The sequence below is a fragment of the Grus americana genome, chromosome Z, assembly GCF_028858705.1.
Source record: "Grus americana isolate bGruAme1 chromosome Z, bGruAme1.mat, whole genome shotgun sequence".
In the NCBI taxonomy this organism is placed as follows: Eukaryota; Metazoa; Chordata; class Aves; order Gruiformes; family Gruidae; genus Grus; species Grus americana.
The window spans coordinates 38784916-38802834 of NC_072891.1; the positions used below are offsets into that span (position 1 = coordinate 38784916).

The window sequence follows — 17919 nt, forward strand, 5'->3', positions numbered from 1 at the left end:
CTCTTCCTTTGTTATCCTAAACTGCCTTTACCTCAACCCACAAGTTTTTTTTCCATTCTCCTTCCCATGCCCTTGGCGGGGAGGGGTGAGCAAGCGTCTGCATGGTGCTCAGCTGCCATCTGGGGCTAAACCACCACACCAGACAAATCTAAATGCACAAGTCTAAAATAGTTTCAGAGTAGACGCAAAGGGGAACACTGGAGTTGCTGCAGATGCCTCGGGAACCTAAGGCAAACAATTCTAACTGTGGCCTTGACTGCTTGGAGGAATTGATGAGCAGAGATGAGACAGGGTATGTTAATAAAATTTTGGCTAAAAAGGAAGGGCTAGTGTTACAGAGTAATTTAAAGATGAGATTTCTTTTTTCTGCAGGGTGCATTTGTATTGGCTGTGGGGGAGAGATAATCTCTTTTGATTGATTGTCTTTTAGATTGTATTTATTTGTATAGATGTATTGGTACTTACTCAAAATTGGTTTAAGTTTACCTCTGACAGTGGGCATGAAGCTTTAGCATGGTCCTTTTTTGTTATAAGATCCATGTAAAGAAGGAATATTGACTGCTTTATGTAGATCTTGAGTGGCATAAAAAAGAGGAGATGAACCAGGAAAGCTTAGGAAGATAATTAACAGACAAGGGGAGTTCAGTTGTTTGTCTTGGTTAACCATTCTGTACAGAGGAGGCCAGTGGAGCACATGATAGAGAAAGGAGGGGTTTGCATACCTTGAGGCATAGAGTGTTTTACATGTCAACAGCGACTAGTAATAAAATAATATAGGGGGAATAAAAAAGAAGAAGAATAAACGTCTGGGATTAAGCCTGGCAAAAGTAGTTACTCTAGGTGGTCTTTGCACAATGTGATCACAGCTCACAGGGTTTTTCTGTAACTGGAGGAGTCTGACATGTTCTTTTAATTTAGAAAGTGTAGGCCTTAAACAGCAGATACTGAGATATATCCTGTCTCACCTCAACCTGATATGTTTGCCTTCCCTTTATTAAAAACTGATTACTCTGGAAAGTGCTGAGATTAAATAACTTATTTCCAATGGAATCCAAATGGCTGTGATGACATTTTTTCATCTTTTTGGTAGAGGCAGACAGTGCAAATAATTGGATGGTAGCAAGAAACATCAATTCTTTATGCCTACTATGGAGTATGATGAGATATAACAATGCACACCCACCATTTTAATTAAGGAGCTTCTGTTGTTTGTGAGTCTGAAAACACAGCAATTTAAAACACCTGAACTCCTATCTTACTTTAATAAAATGTTGTTGCAATTAAGGCAGTCATGGAGAGAGGGAAATAGAGACTCTTCTAATTAGTTGTGATACATATTTTTTGTTAATTAATACATTGTGATTTATAAATTGCATAAGATGCAAATTGTGGAGGGGGAGGGGTACATATATCATGCAGGACTGTGATGTCTGGAAAGCCTTTTTTTGGTGGCCTTGAATTTGTGACCCATTCTGTTTAACCTACCCCTGTAATTACTTCATTAAGGTACCAAGGGCTAGAAAATGGCTTGTTACTGAGATCACCTGACTTCATTTTTGGTTTTCAACGTGCTCTGAAAAAGTCTGAATCAGTTTGCCATGGTAGTTGCTGAAGAGTTTCCTTGGGCTCCTGAGGAAAGTCTGTGCACATGCATCAGATCGTGTAGTTGACTGAGTTATTCTTTTGTTGTGAAGTTGAGGCTGTCATACCTGTGTGAGATTTGGAGGCAGGCAGGGAGAGCTGTTGCATATTTCTTTAAACTATCTGACGTGGTGTTTTCCTCCTGTTAATTCTATACTGGTGCTTCCTAGCAAGAAACTTTGTGATTCTTTTTTTGAAAATTCCTTTCCTTAAAGGAAGTTTGAACTATGTACTTGAACATAGTTATATATAGGCCAGTCATGGATACTAAGTCCTTTTGAATAATCTCCCCTGTATTTAGATAGTCATCTACTTATATTTATTTTAAGTGTCTAAAGCTTTTAGAAGCACCTAAGATTTACAAAAACTATGACAAACATAAACTGGACTAACATGTTTTGTTATGTATGTATTTTTGTCTACCAGTGCTACTAAGTGTTGTGCTTATTGCCACATGTAATTCCACTGCTCTCTCTGAGACCAATTATCTGTAGAACTACCTGAAGCGACTGGTTTTGTCTGGCCTGGCTAACGAAGTTGAAAGTAATTTGTTATGGGTAAAACCAGAAAGGAGAACAAAGTACATTATCATTTTAGTTTCTACAGCCATATGTAATGTCCTATGGGTGTGAGCAAATGATTGCCTGCAAATCACAGGTTGGAGAACATACATTCTGCGTATATTAGACTTCATGTAACTATTTTCTACCCTTTCTGGTGTGTTGCACAGGTTAACATTCAGCCTTCTGAATGGCACCGCTCCATACTGCTGCCACAGTCCTGGTTAGGATTTATGAGTCGAACCTACAGCGCAGTCCTGCAGGTAATTTCGAGGTGCATAATATTGTGCACATTAATGCTCATTCAAGTGGAATGAGTTTTATTTTTACCAGCAAGAGTATCCATGCAAGTTACAATAATTTAAAAATAAAGCTTGAGGTGTTTAATAATAAAATTTGTGAAAAGGAAATGAAAATGAGTCTTGAGTTAATGGCAGCACAGTCTGGGATACTTTGGAGAAGTATAACTTCTGCTTACAGTTCAAGTTCTTGCAGTCTTATTCCTGTGTCAAGTTGCAGAATGTGTCAATTCTTAGAATTTTTAGAATATGAAATTTTAACTAGAGCTGTAGCCTATTACTTTGGGTAGGAATTTTGTAATAATAGTGTCACAAAGGAGACAGAAGCTGCTGAGGAATGATTAATTAACTAGAACTTCTGTTAACCAGAATGTAATGCTGTCTCACTGAGAGGGACTTGTCTTTTGATTTTTCTACCCTGTCTAACGATTAGGAAATATCTTTAAACCTCTCTTTCATTAGGTTAGCTGACCTCATATCTAGAGCAATGTAGTGTCATTCAGTGTTTCAACAGGGAACTGATCTAAAAAACTTTTAACAAATAGCTGCCTTCTAGAAGGCTCTATATGTGCTACTAGAAGTGCTTATCTGTTTATATTTCCAGGCCACATCAGCTGCTTTCAGCATGAGCAGCTCAGGTTGCTGAGCGAATTCTAGAAGCTTTTGCTGTGCAGCAAAACATACGCTTCTCTAACATTTTCAAAACAAATTTTATCTTGACCATCAGCAAAATACCAGATTCTAAGCCTAACCAGTCCCATTACAAAGGAGGTAGCTGCTATTCAAATTGCAGTTTTAGCTTGTAACTACAGAGGGGGCCGTTGTTGCTTGCATTTAAGTACTTTCCTATTCTGCTTCCCCTCTGAGGCAAGATTTCACAAGAAGCTTGGTGTTTACCAGACCTGTTTCTGAAAGCCTCTCCAAGATTTGTGCCATTTTACAGGGCAATAGAACCTATTTTTGTTGCTTCTGAAGTCCCTCACTGGAGACTTTTTTTTTTTTTTTTTACTGAGACCTTACTTAGTCCTTATGCTTCTATAATACATTTCATCTGAGATGGCCAAGAGTCTACAGTATGTGTAGTCTGGATAGTAAATAATTCAGTATTTCTGAACAGCTAGTAGAGTAATCATTTCCACAGTTTGGAGTCAGACATTCATAGAGTACAGTTTGTCAGAACACTTGTGTGAGGATTTTTTTCCCTTTGGACACCTGAACGTCCTCTTATCTTTTATTATGTCTACTCGTGTACTTAAGCACTTCTGCCAATGTGTGCATTCAGCATGTTTTTGAGACTGAAATCAAATCATGATGATCCTACAAGTCTTGACTTAGGACAAAACTTAAGTCAACGTTTTTTGTGTTTGGGAAAATTGCAGTAGGTTTTTGCATAGTTTTTATGCAGCCTTCTCTTTAGTCGGTGTGTTGTGTCTGCTCCTTTAATCTCTGTGAGTCACCTTTTAAGTTACATCTGGATTTACAGGGTTGACTCTCTTGTATTCTCAGAGAATGCAGACTCAAACTGCGAGTGTTCAATACCTGAAAAACACGTGTGCTTATATTTTTCACATAAGGCTTAATGACCTACTAAGGAGCAGTAACCGACAACCTAAGCAAGTTGGCATGTAGTTGGCTCATGGCTGGAGATTGAACATAAAGCAAAGCTGCTTACTGTGTTTAGATAACAAGTGTTAGAGGCCAGAATCCATATCATCTCCTTTAAGGTACAGAAAGAACTGTTGTAGGAGGTCAAAGGGAGGTTGGGGTCATAGAAAGGAAAAAAAATGAGGAATTCTGCTTTAAGCAGTGAATCAAGAAAGTGATGTTTTGCTGCTAGAATCCATTTTAGCTAGCAGGCTTCTAAATTTCATTCCCTGCTTGTTGTACGTCTTCCCAAAGCAACTTGTCTAGGAGAGATGTCTCAGTATCTGTGGCCATTTGTGCCATCTGCAGTTTGTTTTCCTCTCTCAGAATTTAAAAAAAAATACTTCTTTTAATATATTGTGCATTACAATGGGATGCCATATCAAAAGTAGTTAAGTTCACTTATGAAGTAGCCCTCAAGTAAAAGGCTACATCCATTACCTAATTGTTCTCTGAAGAAATCTTGTGATGATTGGCCATGTAAGATCCACCTCTGACTTATTCTGTAATTCTGCAGGGGAGGCAGGCGGAGCTGGAGATGCAGTTAAAACATGGAAAAGAGGATCCTGAAGAGGTGCAGTACAAACAGTTCACAGCCTGGCTCTGGTAAGGAAGTGCCTGTCTGCTCCTGATCACTTCTAATGGCAAGGAAGGGGGCAGAGGAGGGCAAGACTTCAAAGCCGTTGGTTTCGCAAGTTTAAAGACTGTATGAGCACTAATTAAAAAACAAACAAACACAAAAAAAACCAACCATAAAAACCCCACCAGGTACAGTGATCAAGGCAAGGGTGTGTGGAGAAGCATACTACTGGGTCACTCTCTGTAAGGATTCCCATATGCACAGGTTCGTATGTACCTTCCCCTCTACAGTGTCTGAAACTTTGTAGGGTAAGCAACTGGAAGGAATGGAAAACTGAATTTGTTTTCTGTCATGTTGAAGCAGAAGGATTATGCAAAGAGCAAAACTTACTCGTAGAGACTAAGTGAGCTGTCTCACTCAAAGCGGCTTGATAAAATAAATGTAGGCAACGGTATGATGTATGTTGTAGTGAACTGAGACACATCTCAGTTCATATGGTAAGTTGGCCACGTTGAGCCTGAGAATGCTGTTTAAACCAAGCACATGGTGCACACTCTGATCCACGTCCTCAACTACTTCTGTTTCAGTCAGCTGAGGAGTGTATCTCAGTCTCGGTATTTAGCCATGTATGTGCATGGCCAGGGGGACGAGATGGGAAGTGGGAGGCCTCACAGAAAGAAAGAATTATGTATCCATGGAGAGTATAAATATCTGTTTCTGCGCTTGTCATAAGTGCATTGGGAACAAAGTATGTACAAACAAAACCAAAATGCCCTTTGCTCATTTCAATCTAAAAGGTGTTTACTAAGTCCAGCTCAACAGAAATACAAAATCTGGGTCTGTTGTTTTATTCCAGCTAAGTCTAGATTAGAGGGTTTCATAGTAAGATCCAAAATGATGGTATTGTAGAAGAGATTCTTTATGTAGCAGTGGCACAATTTTCTGTTGTTGCTCTGCCCAATCCCTTTCCTCATAGGGTATAAAGAGAAAACATTTTCCAGCTGAGAAGAATGCCTATAGCAATGCTGCTTTTGTAGATTTCTTCTGAACCAGTTTCTGCTTTTTATTTCCTAAATAGTGTTAATGTAAGCTATGTCAAAAATGAACAGAATTCCCTTTAACAGTGGAGAAATCAAAGCAGTAAGTGAACTGGGAACCTGATATTAGCTTTCATGTCTTTTCCCATTCCCCCTTAATTGCTTGATGCTTCAGGGCTTTAACTTCAATATCCATTAAGCTTTTGCGTTGCACACTGGGTCTAACCTTATTGTGGACAGCTTGATATAAACTTCAGTGTTAATGCTTTATTGTATAAGTAATGTGGAATTTTGCATTGGTGTAAGTGTTTCTATTGCCAAGTTGGTGTGTTTCTAGTGTAGGTGGGTTTGAAACCATGTGCAAAACCAGTGTGGTTATGAAGGAAACCATGAGTAGGTTTCTTTTAAAACCTGAGTATAACTCAGTCTTATAACATATAGCCCTATTTTATGAGGCATGCATTTTTAGTCTTCTAATCACATGTGGAACTGTGATTGGAGTGTATCTTTTTCTGTACAATGACAGTCATGGCCAGGATGGTTATTATATGTTGTCGTATAGAGAATCTCTTCCTTCACCCAAACCTGGCAATATATAAGATTCACCGTGTCTCTGTTTCTGCCTTGATATGAATGCAAAATTAAACAAATGAAGACAAGTATCCTATTATAAATTAACTACAGTAATGTGTAAGAAATTGTAACTACTCCTATGGCTTTCATTTGAATGGATTCAGATTACATAACTGCCCATAGTGGTTTCCAGGAGTATAGTAAATTGTTATGGTTGTCCATTGTAGAACATTCTCATTTTATTAGCACAGTGATCTGGGAACTTATGTGTAACATCTCAGAGAACACATTTATGGCTATTGCATGAACCCACATTTTACAAAAAACGGTATGAAGTCAGATAAGAGCCTTTTTTAGAACATTGGTAGTGCACATAGGCGTGAAGAAATGTCAGGGTTTTTTTACATTTTTAATGCTTGTGATTCATTTGTGCTAAGTATTCTGATAGCTAGATGAGATAATTGTTAACCTAGAATGATCATCTGTAAGGCATAAGAGGAAATTAGCTGAGTTCACACTAATATAATGAACATGGTATAAATTCTTTCTGTTTCTGTTGCAGGGTCAGAGATATGTTGACTGATGTCATCAAAGGTGCTTCCAAGTAAGAACTGCTAATTTATTACAGATGAGAATGAGTTCTCTTTTGTGGCAGAAGATGTAGGATAATTTTTGCATTGATTATCTGCCAGTTTCATGATTTCACATGACTGCTGTTCAGGAAAGGAACTTTTTCCCACCTTTCAGTGGTGGCTTTGAGATTTTTATCACTGGCTGTGTCTATTAAAAAAGCTGATGCCTAATGTTTTGAGTAAAGCCTGAGTAATGCTATATGCACGATAAGTCTGTTCTTTTTTTAACTAGTAGACTGTTTGCCTTGAGTAGCTTCATTTATCTAGAAGTTGGGTGGTCTTTAGTGGACTATGGGCTCTTCAAAACTGTCCCACTTTCTGTTAAGGTGTCTTTCTTGTGCTGCCCAGATGCCCCCAAAGACAGGAAATTAGATGTTTTCAGATTGTGACAGGCTTGTTTATTTGCTGTTAGAATTAGCACACGGCTTTCAGGCAGCAATAAGTATACTAACCTTCCTTCACAGGCTGCTAAAGTGGTTTGACATCTTCCTTTCACTCTCCACTGGCAGGTAGCTTCCTATTATGCTTTGCCCTTGGTTAACCTGAAATTGGCCACTTCCACAATGTTAAGAAAAAGCATCAGAAATAGTGAATCTGCGTAAGAACAAGTACTTAGAAAATCTTAAATCATAAGGATGTCATCCTTGAAAGAATTACAGACTACTTCAATGTTGGTATTCTTCTAAATGTATAAAAGGCTAATTTGAAATACTTTTGTGAGTTGAGAGTTTTGGAGATTTTAATTAACACTTTCCATAAAGGTTTGAACTTTTTCTTTTTTAAACTTATAATCATTCAGTTATTTAAAATATTCCCAGCTGCTCCATTTCCTTGCACGTCAGTCCATCTGGAAGGAGTCAGCTAGAGGGATGAAATTTGAAGATGTTTGATATTTTAGCTACTTAATAAATACCTGTGTTAAGGTAAGGTAGTAGAAAGAGATAAATAAAGGAGGAACAAAATAATAAACTTCATATATATCATATTCTCTGTCTCAGAATTAAAATTATTTTAGTTCTAGAAGTCCATTAGCAAAACTAGTTGAGGTAGAAGCATTTCCTAATTTGGGAGGGAGTGTTGAATTTTCTTTAGGTAACAGCAGAAGGATTTCCTGTGCATAGAACTCATCTCTAGAACTTCTTGTGTTTATGACTTTCTTTTAAGAAAATACTCAGGTTTTTTCCCCGTCTGTTCAATAAAGAGTAAGACACTACTCTTTTTACTTCTGGGGCTTGTTAGGATGATGATCTTTACCTTCAATAAATCTAAAGCATTCAGCTTTCATGAATGTGTATTTAAAGTTTCTCTCTGTTTGTGGTACATCATGAAATGTAACCTTTTAGAAGTTGGTGATCAATAACAAAGGTTCTATACATAGATTAGGAAATTATTTAAGGCAAAAGATAAGGGGAGATTTCAAAGAACTTAACTAAACACCTAGTTGTAATTATTTGTAGGTATCTCTTATCTGAAAGGAAATAGTTTTAGTGTTCCAAACAGGAGAGGTCAGTGACATTCCACTAAGACCTATGTGTCTTACTTTAAAAAGCAAACCAGAAATCCAGAAAATATTTTAATTGTGAAAATGAGATCTTTGGCTCTGGAACAAATGCCTAAATTTGCAGTGTAGGTGTATTTTTACAGCAACAGTTGAGGAAGTTTTTAGAAATGGAAAAATTTGCAAAAAGTGTAATACACTGTGTACTGGCTATTGTAAGACTGTAAGTGGTCTATTAGAGTTGTATTGTTCAGCTGCTATTGTAAAGCAACTAAGAGAGTTCCTGCAGAATTAAATTGCAATGTTTTTCTCTGGGAATGACTGGGATATCAACATCTACCTTTTCATGAAACTGAACACAGTTATATTCTCTCTCTTATTTGTAGGTGGCAGATTTTTTTCGTGAGTTCCTTAAAGTAAAGGTTTGCACTGTGATAGAAGTTAGTACCCTTTGAAACCTGTAATTTCCCATGATGTTAATGTTTTCATAGCATAGGGAAGTAGTTCAAAACTTTTTTCTTAAGCTGAGATTTCAGTGATGGCTGCTCTGCTAAATCTCCTGAACAGATGCTGTTGCAGCGAAGTGGCAACTTGCCTGTTTAGCATTCTTTATTTTAAGAGCTTTTTGTGTTGTCCTGTGTAGAGATGGTGCTAACTAAGAGTAATTGGTGCATTTCTGTGAGTGCAACTTGCTCTGCAAGGTGGCAGTCCTCGTTATAGACTTCAGGCTTCTGTTTTTATACAACTTTGTGTGTGCTAGGCTTCATATAAAAGACAAACACGAAAAAAGATTGAAACACTTCTCTCCCCCATTCTTTCTCTAATTTCTGGAGGTGATATGCAATAGACTTTTGCCGAGCTAGAAGACAGCCCAATAAAATTGCTAGGTGCAAAGGTCTTCCCTCCTGGACCACCTGTAGCATAACTCCTGCGTTGAGATACATGTTTTGTTGCCTGCATCTCTATTACGCTTTTTAACTGTTTGCCTTTTCCTGTCCAGAGACAGCCCAGTGGTGAAAGGAAACTCTATTTTTGCCTTAACTGGTCTTGCAGTTGCTGTAGCCAAGTACGAAAGCAGCCTTTCCTCAGACACTGAAGGCATGCCTGAGGTGAGTCAATCTGGGAAAGAGATTCTCTACTCTTAGTGGGATATAATGAAGCAATATGACCAGGTGTTTGGGGGTGCTGGTAAGTGGATGTGACGTACTTCACGTTTTGAAGTTCAAATTTCACCCTGCTCAGTGAATGCCATCTGGTAGCTGCTGTGTGATCTATACAAAAGCAGCCAGAGCATGTATGTGCCTTCTCACAAGAAATGCTAACGCATTGAAACACTAACACATTTATTTGTTGGTTTTGACAGATGAGATAGAGGTCTAGTGAACACTGAAACCCAGCCAGCCTCTTTTCTCATCTCTTACTTACAACAGAGTGTTTTAAGGTGGCATACTCTACACACATCCTATTTTGGCATCAGCACAGCGCCTTGTAATGTTTCACCAGCCGTGATAGTCCAAGTTTTTTGTGCAGGGATAAGAAAGATCTTAAAACCAATCAATCAACCAAAGAAAAGCTCAGATCAAGGGGTATCTGTTGTAGGCTGGGTCAAACCCATACACTGATATGGACAACTTTTGCTAATGGATCCAGAAAGCTTAGGGTGCATAAGGCTTGCAAGGAAAGGAAGGTAATGCTCTGAGAGCCCTTTTATTCATTTTGTTATTGTTGTGTTTTCTAGTGGCTTGAAAATCTTTTTTTGGGGGGTGGGGTGTACTCATTCAGGTTTTTTTACCTACTCTCTTTGAAGACCATTTTGAATGAAACTTTTTTGACCGGGCTAATGGTGGAAGAGCATCATAGTGTGACAGAACATGAGTGTATGAAGAGTTGCTCACAGAAGGAAGCTTAACAACTTATGTAGAAATGTAAAATAGTGAGGGAGGGAAGAATTTTTTATAGTTGAGGTTTTTTTCCACATGTGTGACAACATGTCAGTAACTCATTTCCATGCTGAAAAGCTACATTCATCCATAATTGCTCAGCATTGGATAGACTGAGAAATTTGTTGCAAACTGTTTGGATAGTCATTCACTGCTATTTTGTTCCTTCTGTTAAGACTAGCTAATATACTGCTCCTTAAATCTGAGAAAAATGCATTGTCTTGCCATCCTTGCCCCCACCTTTATCTGAATTCGGCGTAGAGCTAAAAGGTTTTTGAGCCACATATGTAATGGGGAACTCGCAGCTTGTTAGCAACTGAGTGGATCAGAGTTCAAGGTACCATTTCTAGGTAGCAGCAGTTGAACTGTATCTTATTCATGACATGGATTATTTATGACACGAATTTTTTTTTTTGTCACAGGGCAAGTTGAGATTGCTGGTTATTTTTTTATGTGTGAGGAGCCTTGTATGGTACATTTTTGTAATACCTTTTATTTTTGGCCAAACCTTTAAATAAATGTGTGGGGAGACAGAGTCCTAATTTTTAAATGCCTTTTGTCTGCCTGTATGTGGTAGCTACCTCAGTAGAATTTAGGTATTCCTGACATAATTCAAGAGACTAAAATGCTTAGCCTAGATACCCTTAGAGGGTTTTGTACTTTATAACCAAGCCAAATAGTGTAACTACTCAAATAGTCATACTCCTTTTTTGTGGCTGCATTTAATTTATGCCTTGGGCTGAAAGAATTCATTAACTTAGACTGAGCTGCAAGAGTTCAGAGCTGTGAACGTGTTTTGGTTTTTCCCCTGCTGTTGTTGTGAGGCTCTCTTACAACTATAATTTTTGCTTTCACTGAATAGTACCTGACCAAAAGTACTGTCTGGAAGGTCAGCATTGGCAAGTAAGTCATGCTACTTACTGTACATAAGAGTGACAAAATAATCTCATTCCTGATGGATCATAGCTAGAACTTCAGCTGCTGAGCTTCTGTTCAGGTAGGACCTGATTTAAGAAAAAAATAACAATGAATATTTGGTTTGATTTTTGCAGACTGAACCTGATTTTCTTCCCATGAAACACTGGATTTCTATGGTCACAGAGACCCTCTTTAGTATTGTGAATAGCCGCTATCGCCCTAAAGGTCAAGTTTTCCCATGGTTCTACCAGGTACGTGTTGTGGTGTTAAAGGCGAGAGAATATATCTGTATTTCATACCTGGAGCTCTTAGTGTGGAGTTTCCTGGTTCTGTTTGCCCTGTAGTAGTTGTAATACAGGAGAATCTCGTTCTTTTTCTTTCATTGTGTTCTCTGCTTATATTTCGGTTTGCCTGGAGTTTTTGTCTTTATTACCAAAATAGTAAAAACCACATGTGAGGATATGCAAATGGGGGAAATTTTAAAAACTAAAAAAAACCTTCAAAACCTGGAATATTTGGTATGTATGTACAAAACCTTCTAACATGAACAGACTCTTCTCAGGCCACACTATCAAACTCTTGAATGATTCTGACACCATTCCTTAGAACTCTGAAAAGCATACTTTCTCAAAATCTTAGCAGTTATGGAGCCAGTGATTCTTATTTTACAGTACCTCTTGAACCCCGGAGGGCCAGTAGAAGTTGTATCATATGTGCTTGCAGTGTGATAACCAACCTGAAATTATTAAGCCATATAAATATCAAGCAGTTCGTAAGTAGCACCTGGAGATAGGCTGAAAGCTTAGTATAGACCTTAAGGAATAGGTATTGCTAACTCTTGACCATCTGTGGTACAAATGACCAGGTTGGAGATTTTGTGCCACAGATGCAGAAGCGAACCTGGGTCCTACAAGGCCAAATGCCAGACTGCTAACGTATCATGATGTTTTCTAACCAGAACTTAATTAACTGCATTCATGAACTGTGTATAGTAGATGAGATGTTAGCATCAAAAACCTGAAAATTACTGACGGACCCAAGTCAGCTCTGACATGTGCCCCCTGTCAACACTCATAGGGGACATAGATCACCAAATCAAATGTAGTGCTGAATGAATGCTAGACTAGTTGGACATGAGGAGATTTCAACTACTTGGTTGGCACTAGCAGTTCTTGCCAAATTGTTTTGTGACTCTTGCCTTTGAAAATAATGCTGTTTAAAAAAGGTGGGTTTGAGATGAAACAATGTGACAGTGTTTCATTTCTAAAATCCACTGTTTAAAAAAACCAACTTTTTAAAAAGTCTTATGCTTGTAAAATTCAAAGGCACACAATAGAAATCACAGTCTTGCAGAGTGCCTTTTATCCTTGTGGGATTATTTTCTTTTCCTTTTCAGAGTTGCATATGAAAGTTGATAAATACACATTAGGCTATTGCTTACAACCAGTCCATTGCTTTATAAGTAAAAGTAGCTGTATCGCTTTTACCTTTCAAAATGGAAAGGAATGAAAAACCTTTGTAAGGGATCTTTCTTCTAGAGAATATCTCTACTGGTTATCTTGCAAGATTTCATGATGTTTTATCATCCTAGGTGTGATGCTTTTAAGGCAATGCTTTTGCCAACTCACTAAATTCTCGACATGTTATAATGACAGAAGTACATTAACATCATGGCTGGTTTCTGTTTGCCCTTCTGATCATGCTGCTGGATATTTTAACAAGGAAGGTGAAAACTAAAATAGATCAATGTATTTATGTGCAAACTAACTGTTGAATTCTAGTTGCATGTTGTGTTATCCTTTGTTTACAATTTCATACTTAACAATCTTTATTTACACTTTGAAATTATATTCTGAATTACCCTAATTTTAAGCTGTTTACAAGGTGAAGCAAATGGGAAAGTTACCATAGTCAATTCCATGAAAACTGTTTATTGTCAGATTGCAATACATCTGTGCTGCTATTTGCTGCTGTATAGGTATTTCTTTTAATTTCCTGAAGTGCTGACTGTTACTACCTGGAAAGGAATTTTATTTCCCTCCCCCAAGAGTAAAAGAAAAAAAATAATTCTTTTTCATATTTTTCTAGAAATCCTATTCGGGTGAAAATACTGCTAGTATTATAGCTCGTTCCTGTGCGGCCACTGCATTGTCTCTCCTGGTGCCAGTTTTCATTGTGTCATGCAAGGAGAAGGTTGAGGAGGTCCTGATTATGCTGACAGACAGGTTACCTGGGAAACCAAATGCTGATGAGTCTCAAGCTGTTCAAATCCACATGGGCCTTGGTTTGGGGATGTTTATCTCACGTTTGTATGAAGAAAAAGTTAGGTAAGGGTTACCATATGTAATGTAGGTGTGCAAATAACTTTCTTCTTTTTCCTGCATGTGGCCTTAAGTTCTGAGGAATTAAAGTATTTACAAGTTATAGGCAAATGACTCTTGAGGGGCTTTGCAACATTTCTTGAAAAGTGTCTTTTATCACCAGTTTTCACCACCCACCCTGCCAGTGCTGTCCTGTATATTTTGCCACATTCCTTCAGGGTGAATGATTAATTTTCATAATATCCTAAGGTAAATGTGCAAAGCAGTCAGCTAGGAGAGCCACACAGATGCTTTTAAAGGGGGCCTAGCTGCCCTAGGAGACTTAACTGTAAAATAATTCACAGTTCTCATTGGTTCCTTTCTAAGTGGTGCTCTGGACACTGGATAGTGTCCACTTATATCATGTGAGTTACGCATATGGGGATAGAGCTACAACAGAAGTAGTGCAACGGGCTGTCTTTAAGGTGTGCTGTTACAGCTATGTTGGCAGGAGAGAGATGTTCTGAAGTTGGTAGAAAATGCCTCCTTTACAGAAGGGTTGACCTCAGTTGCAAATTTCCAGTGATTCTAGTGAAATTAAGTAGGTCTGGCTTTATACTCCTCCAACTTCTTAACTGCTAGGGATTCTGTCTGCCTATATGCTCATAATAAATGTTTAATTGGTGCACAAGAACAAGTATCAAACAGATTTAGCTGTCAGTTGTTAATTTGCTCAGTGAAGCTAATGTTTCTGATGCACCTGCCTTTGTTAAAACACTGTGCAGCATTGCTGGGTTCTAATCTTCATGCTTTGGTGTCTTGATGCGTTGCTGGCAGCCGCATAATTTGGGGGATGGACTGTCTCTGGATATTTAGTCAGTGGTAACAACTGAGCTGCACACAAGCATTAAAAGGCTCTTAAAGAGAATGACATTAGATCAGCTTGGTGTTTTGGAATATATGAATCTTTATTTTGGAGGTTTGGGGGTTTTTTTGTTTGTTTGGTGAGGGGTGTTGAAATTCATAAATTTTTCTAAAATTTTCTTATGGACTAAATAAGTTTTTACTCTTCCACTGCCCTGTGTGCTTAATCTCACACATTCTTCCAAGCATTGACTTGCAACAACAGCAAAACTTGAAGGGATGTAGCTGTAGCTAATACCAAATCACTGAGTTAGTTGCATTAGGGTTGTCGTGTTCATTAAGATAACTGCGTACAGGTTTTATAAGAGGGGAGTCCCTATGACGTCTTTGGAGTGAGATGTAAGTGCTTCCTTTTTTTTTTTAATCAATAAATCAAGCAAAAAGATTGAGAGAGATATTTATGGAGCTAAAATCTTAAAATGTCGTGAATTTTCAGTTTATAAATAGTTACAGGTCTAGCTGAGATCATGTTCTATCAGTACCTTCCTACTGTCAGGCACGTTTTAAAAATCCTGGGTGCTGGGTTTCTGGGTGTTGTAGCAATAGTGGTTGCCAGTTAAGGTCTGAATATGTTTTTATTATGTGAGTATTTTTATATGAATGGGACACAAATGACCAGTCATATAGTTATTGCTTACAGAGTAGTATGAAAACCTGTTACAGCAGTAAAATAACTGTATTTACTGGCATGTTCAGTATTTGCAGGTTTAATATCCTATGAGAGAAGATTAATACTTGTTTTGGTTTTGTAGTGATGTACCCGGTCAACAGATGAACTTAGTTCTAATGAAGTCCCTGGATGCACTGGAAGACTGCTGCTTTGACACCAGTCTGGAGTACAAGTGAGTTTCTTTCATTATTGATGATATTTTGTTTTATTTTGAGCTCCACCTTTTTAATTCATGCTTTTATCCCTTAATTCTACATAGAAGAGTATAAAGATAGGATAAGGACACAGCATGTTCCGAGTACTTCCATAGAATCACCAACTCATGCAGGCTGGCAAGACCTTCAGAGATCCACATCCCTCCCCAAAACAGACTCAGCCATGGACTTGGGCTACATTGCCTGAGGCTTTACAGTCAACATTTAAAACCCCCACAACTGGAGACTGCACAGTCTCTCTGGCTCCTAGCTCCACCTTTGGGCTGTCCTTATCTCCATGTGAACGTCTGATATTTCAGTTTGTGCCCACTGCCTCTTGGCCTCCCACCATGCAAGAACTCAGCTACATCTCCTCAATCCTTTCCTGTCACAGCAAGATGCTGTTGGGTACCCTCAAAGCCATCCCTTCTCACAGATGAACCAGCCGTGAGGCGATGGTCTCACAGCCTCTCAGGGCAAGGGCTCCAGCCTTGCCTCAGTAGCCTCCCATTAACTTGTTCCCATTTTATTGGTGTCTTTCCTGCATTTAGAGCAGTGTTCCAGGTGTGTTGGTGGGCAGAGTGGAGGGGTGATCCTTGCCCTGGCTGTCATGGCTCTGTCCTGCTCATGCTGCGGGCGCACTGCTGGCACTCATCGCTGCCTGGGTGCATATCTGGCCCCAGCTCAGCTTGCTGCCACCGATGCCCAAGGCTATCCCTAGGAGCTGATGCCCAGACCCTCTGGTCCTAGTCTGTCTGTTGCCAGGTGCAGGACTATGAGTTGGAGATTGCTGAATTTTAAGATGTTCCTGTTGGTTTATTCCTCTGTGTACCATCTTCTAAGTGAGTGTGTCCATAAATAAATATAGATATAAAATACTTTATATATGAACATATATAAGTGCATATGTGCATATATCTAACAGATACACACAGGTTTTTCTATACAGTCCATACTGCGAGGTGAAAGGAAGCAATGACCAGCGCTGCTAATCCCTGCCAACCCACAAGTAAAAAAATCTTGGGCACGTATAGAGAACCCCACAGTCTTACTCACAGGCAGTGGGAAGATACCAGCAATTCTAGGAGCAGGATTGCTTATCTGCACATGTTCTTTAATGAAAGATGTTTCTGAAAGTCCTTCCTTGGTGCTCTTGGGTGGTTGCCAAGGTGTTCAATGAAGTTTAGCTGCTTCTGCGTTGGAGCCTCTTACTGGAATGTGCATGTGTGTACAACACAGCATGAACTCTGGGAGCAGCTGCCTCATGTGGCTTACTTATCTGGGAGAGCCAATTCAACAGCTGTGGATGACATGTTGAAGGCAGAGTAAAGCAAATATATTTCATTTAACCAACTGAAGTTATGCCTCAGGTGTCCCAAAAAGAGGAGCAGCCCACCAGAAGGGCAAGAAATTATTGAAAGGTGTTGCACAATTACTAGCATTGGCAAACCTGGAATAACTGAACAATAAAACACATGTCAGTTGCCATTAAACAACTAACATAACATAGTAGTATGTCTTTGTCGTGGTTTTACCCCAGCCGGCAGCTAAGCACCACGCAGCCGCTCACTCGCTCCCCCCCCCATCGGGATGGGGGAGAGAATTGGAAAAGTTAAAGTGAGAAAACTCGTGGGTTGAGATAAAGACATTTTAATAGGTAAAGCAAAAGCCGCGCGCACAAGCAAAGCAAAGCAAGGAATTCATTCACCACTCCCCATGGGCAGGCAGGTGTTCAGCCATCTCCAGGGAAGCAGGGCCCTGTCACACGTAACGGTTACTTGGGAAGACAAACGCCATCACTCCGAACGCCGCCGCCCCCCCCCTTCTCTTCCCCCCAAGCTCCTTATAAACTGAGCATGACGTCATATGGTATGGAATATCCCTTTGGTCAGTTTGGGTCACCTGTCCTGTCTGTCTCCTCCCAACTTCTTGTGCACTCCCAGCCATCCCGCTGGCAGTGCAGTGCAAGAAGCAGAAAAGGCCTTGGCCCTGTGTAAACACTGCTCAACAATAAGTCCATAGAACAAAAACATCTCTATATTATCAACACTGTCTCCAGCACAAATCCAAAACATATCCTCACACTAGCTACTATGAAGAAAATCAACCCTCTCAGCTAAAACCAGGACAGTCTTCCACACCAGTCATTTCGCTTTTAATATAGGGAAGGAACTGCAGTATCTTGAGTGCCTCGGTGTAGGTGCGTAGGGTTTTGATTTTGAATGTTATTCTGCCCAGGTCTTCCCTGTTCAAAGGAAAAAGACCAATAATTCGTGTTTGAACTCCCCTTCTCCAGTGGACCTTCTGAAAAGCTGTGAGGGGTCACAGCTGCAGACCATTGGGCTGTATAGCTTCATTAGGATTTGGATTGCCTCTTGAGTGGCACAGGGTGAGACCCATGATGCACAGAGAGCTGCATCAGTTGTGTCACTTTGTTATACCTGTTGCTGCTCGTTTGTGCAATCTATTGGCTGGAGATAAATGCATCACAGAAAAGCCAAACTAGTCT

General features: G+C 39.3%; 1 protein-coding gene across 8 annotated transcripts in view; it reads left to right on the top strand.

Annotated features, from left to right (window-relative positions):
• The window catches only part of FOCAD (focadhesin), a 136007-nt gene that overhangs the window by 90740 nt on the left and 27348 nt on the right, over window positions 1–17919 (top strand). For all 8 annotated transcript variants that reach the window (XM_054809384.1, XM_054809385.1, XM_054809390.1 and 5 more), the window contains 7 exons: window positions 2372–2464; window positions 4662–4750; window positions 6897–6938; window positions 9465–9573; window positions 11457–11573; window positions 13411–13649; window positions 15299–15388. In XM_054809384.1, the coding sequence (XP_054665359.1) occupies window positions 2372–2464; window positions 4662–4750; window positions 6897–6938; window positions 9465–9573; window positions 11457–11573; window positions 13411–13649; window positions 15299–15388 (779 nt within the window). The remainder of the gene's footprint in view (window positions 1–2371; window positions 2465–4661; window positions 4751–6896; window positions 6939–9464; window positions 9574–11456; window positions 11574–13410; window positions 13650–15298; window positions 15389–17919) is intronic.